At 47.8% G+C, this 4278-nt stretch overlaps 1 protein-coding gene across 1 annotated transcript; it reads left to right on the forward strand.

The window, feature by feature from the left end:
- The first annotated feature begins 372 nt into the window (after positions 1-372).
- On the forward strand, positions 373-3556 carry THRSP (thyroid hormone responsive). The gene is made up of 2 exons (XM_049619900.1): positions 373-1062; positions 2623-3556. Exon 1 carries the CDS (start codon positions 573-575, stop codon positions 1041-1043), a length of 471 nt encoding a protein of 156 aa, XP_049475857.1. The 5' UTR covers positions 373-572; the 3' UTR covers positions 1044-1062; positions 2623-3556.
- Positions 3557-4278: the final 722 nt, after the last annotated feature.

The raw sequence follows: 4278 nt of genomic DNA on the forward strand, positions 1-4278 counted from the left end.
CCAGCTTCAGCTCAGGTCATGATCTCACGGTTCGTGGGTTTGAGCCTCATGTTGGGCTTTGTGCTGACAGCTCAGAGCCTGGAGCCTGCTTCAGATTCTGTGTCTCCTTTTCTCTCTGCCCCTCCCCTGCCCACTCTCTGTCTTTCTCTGTCTCTCAAAAATAAATAAACGTTAAGAAAAATTAAAAAAAAAAAAAAAAAAAAAGGAGGCAGTCAGTGAAGAGGCAGCTTGGTCTCAGATAACCCGAAAGAACTCATGACTGCCCTGGGGTCAAGCACACTGGTTGCCAAAGAGAAAAGCTTCCCTCTAACAAGCCAGTTGCGCTGGTGAAGGAGGAGGCGGGTGCTTGCTGAGGCGGTCACAGAGTGCTGAAATGACAGACAGAGGGCTGGCAGGTCTGTCTCTGGGCAGATGGATCGCCTGATATAGATGTTGGTGCCCAAGCCCTGGGATTGGCCTAAAACAGGTTTGTGTTGACCCACTGGCGGGCTTTGGCATCCTGTCAAACTGCTGTCACCTCCGGACATAAAAATGGTCTCGACGTAGTGCTGGGGCAGTCTGCTGGACTCGGCATGGAAGCAGCAGCCATCATGCGGGTGCAAACCAAGCACTACCCCAAGAACTGCCTGCTGACTGTCATGGACCGGTACTCGGCCGTGGTGCGTAACATGGAGCAGGTGGTGATGATCCCCAGCCTCCTGCGGGACATGCAGTTTAATGTGCACGGGCACCGGGCCCAGGATGGGGCCCCTGATCTCTACAACTACTTCACCATGCTCAAGGCCATCCGCGTGGATGTGGACCACGGGCTGCTGCCCCGAGAGGAGTGGAGGTCCAAGGTGGCAGATGGCAGGGCCAGTGAGGCTGAGAATGAAGCTGCAAAGACAGAGAAGGATGAGGAGGAGAGGATCTTGGGGCAGCTGGACCTGGAAGCCCAGTTCCACCTGCACTTTTCCAGCCTTCATCACATCCTCACCCACCTTACCCTGAAAGCTGAGGAGGTGACGAGGACATACCAGGAGATAATGGGACAGGCCAAGTAGGCCTCGGACTCTAGGGAAGGTAATGGTGGCTCATTGGTGGGTGTCAGAGTCCACTGAGGGATATTCCAGGGGAGGTGAGCTGGAGCAGTGCACAGCCCAGTGGGAGAGGGAGAGCCTGGGTCTCAGACAGGTACCCTCACCGCAGGGTATTGAGACCAGGACCTGGGAGGGCTCAAGGCCAGGCCTGTCTTACTCTCTGGACCCAGAACTGGTAAGTAATGGCCACGAACGGCATGGTGATAATAAGAAAGGTGGCCTGTGAATGCATACCTTATGTGCACATATATGTGTTTGTGCATGGGTGCATTTACTAGCAAGTGTGTGAATGCTTGGGTCAACAGCTCCGGTTCAAGTTCTGACTCTACCACTAAGGCCTTGGTTTCACTGGCTCACTTCCCCGGGTTGCTGTTTCTTCACTGAATCATAACAGTATTAGTAAAAACAACTACTGGCACTTCAATAGTTTTCTAATTTAAAAATCACTTGCATATGGGGCACCTGGCTGGCTCAGTGGGTTGAGCCTCTGACTCTTGATTTTGGCTCAGGTCGTGATCCCAGGGTCATGGGACCGAGCCCCATGTAGGGCTCCGCGGTGAGCGTGGAGCCTGCTTAGGATTCTCTCTCTCCCTCGCCCAGCCCCTCCCCCCAGTGGCACTCTCTCCCTCGTTCTCTCTCTCAAATTAAAAAAAAAAAAATCACTTGCATATCAATTTTCTAATGGAACTATCATTCCCTTTTACAGATGAAAAACTGGGGGCCTGAGAAGTAAAAAGAGTCCCAGGTTATTCAGGAAATGAATGCACCCTGGCTTAACTCAAATCCAGTTCCCTTTCTCTGTGCTAGTGGATTGCCCTAGAACCTTAGAACCCTGCAGCCTGGGCTGGAGAGAAACCCCCTCTATGTGTGTCAACTATACTTTAATTAAAAAAAAAAACAAAAAACGGGGCGCCTAGGTGGCTCAGTTGGTTAAGCCTCCAACTTTGGCTCCAACTCTCATGGTTCGTGGGTTCAAGCCCCGTGTCGGGCTCTGTGCTGACAGCTGAGAGCCTGGAGCCTGCTTCAGATTCTGTGTGTGTGTGTCTCTCTCTCTCTGCCCCTTCCCTGCTCTCACTCTGTCCCTCTCTGTCTCAAAAATAAATAAACATTAAAAAAAAAAAAACTAGAACAAAAATCCAATTTGTTAGTGTCAACTTTAGCAACAAAATAGAAAAGAAACTGCACCCAACTCCTTCAAAGACGACAGCAGCCATTCTGCACCGTTTGAGCACACCGTAACCTGATGTTCATGGAGGCTATCTGGTACAGCAGAAGTTAAAAAATCTGGGCTCTGGTCTTGGGTCTACCACTGACTCTGTACGACCCCAGACAACTTTACCTGTCTGCATTGCAGTTTCCTTGTGAGTGAAACGCGGAGGTGAAACTAGCTGTTACCGCAGCTCTGACACCCCAACTCTTACACTGCTAACTGCATTGCCAGATTTCCCTACAGCAATGAGCTGCTGCGTTGTTTTTCCTACCTAAATAGCCATGTTGTATGAATTTATACTGACTTGGTTTTTTAAATTTCGGCTCTCCACAGATCCCTTTAAGTGGCAGAGGGCAGACTCTGATGAGGACACGGAACAGTTCACTGGCTCTGACGCAGACCAGAAAGGCCTGGACCTGCCGCTGGAAGCAAACAAAGGCGACTTGGCTCTCTGGGATGCTTCTCTCACTCTGAGCACCAGCTTGTGGACTTGGCACCAGGTCACCTTTAGGATGCCTGCTGTTATTCACAGCTCCCCTCACCGTCTTAGCAGCTTGGGGTGGTGGCCAGTGCTTCATGAGGGGCTAGGTATTACCTGGCCAGTGTGGTATGCCAGAAAGGACGTAGGTTTTAGCACCCGGCCCAACTGAAATTCACATCCTTTCTCTGGGCAGTCATTTACCATGTGATCTTGGACATTATTCAACTCACCGGAGCCTAAATTTCCTCATCTATAAAATGGGATAGTATTACCTCACGAGATTGTTATGGAAATTAAAGAAGATGATGAATCAAAAGCACCTGGCATGTGAGTGCTATTATTATAGGTTGACTTTCTCCCACCCTTACCATGTATTTGCTCTAGCCCTTGCTTTTTACCCTCCAGAACTAAGGCATAGCAAAGTCCCTTGGGATGAATGGTTCACACTCATGTACCCGCCAACCACAAGCGAACTATAAACGTATTTATTGCAGTAGCAGTAAACAACCCAAAACTTTGTACTTATATATATCTTCATTAGTTTTAAAAAAATTTGTTTCATATTTGAGAGAGAAGAGAGCGAGTAGGGGAGGGGCAGAGAGACAGAGACAGAATCCAAAGCAGGTTCCAGGCTCTGAGCTGTCAGCAGAGCCCGATGTGGGGCTTGAGCTCACGAGCAGTGAGATCATGACCTGAGCCACCCAGGGGCCCCTATCTTCATTAGGTTCTAAAGTAATTTCTCAGACATAATTTCATTTTTAACAAGTGAGACCCAAGAGAATAGATGGAACTCATCTGATTTTGTCCAGAAACCACGTGCGTATACTCATTCTAATTTGATATAATGTATTGAGAAATAATTTTATTAATCTCCCCAAACTAATCTGATCATAAAATCTGAGCTTGCAAACAAACACATTTTGGGTAAACATTTGGATTTGGGAAGTGTTAAAGGGTAAATTTGTTCCAGTTAGGTGGGGTTTTTACCTTTAATCACACCAAGCTCTGCTGTAGACAGTGTTAGCTGCTGAGCCCATTTTCTCCTGGGTGATCCCTGGATCATAACCAAAGACCCTTTTGCAGTATCAGTTTTCTAACAGTTCTTCTGGTCTTGAGTCTCCTCCTAAACCACCCTTTATGTTGATTGTTGCAGAGAGCTCAGAAATACAAACCTGACTGCTATTCCACTAAAAAGCCTTTAGTGACTTCCCACCACCTATAGAATCAAGCCCAAATTATTCTGCAAATTCAGAAAACCCTCCATAATCTGGGTTACTTTATTTTGCTTTTACCAGCACTGGGAACAGGTAAGCTTTTTCTGTAATCGGCCATATATTAAATAGTTCAGCTTTTGCAGGCCATAACATCTGTCACAACTACTCAACTCTGTCAGTATGGCATGGAAACAACCATAGACAGGCAAACAAGCATGGCTATATTCCAATAAACCATTCTGGCAGCGGACAACATTTGGCCCACAGGCTGGTTTGCTAACTCAACTCAACTTC

The sequence above is a fragment of the Panthera uncia genome, chromosome D1 (genome assembly GCF_023721935.1).
Source record: "Panthera uncia isolate 11264 chromosome D1, Puncia_PCG_1.0, whole genome shotgun sequence".
Classification (NCBI taxonomy): Eukaryota; Metazoa; Chordata; class Mammalia; order Carnivora; family Felidae; genus Panthera; species Panthera uncia.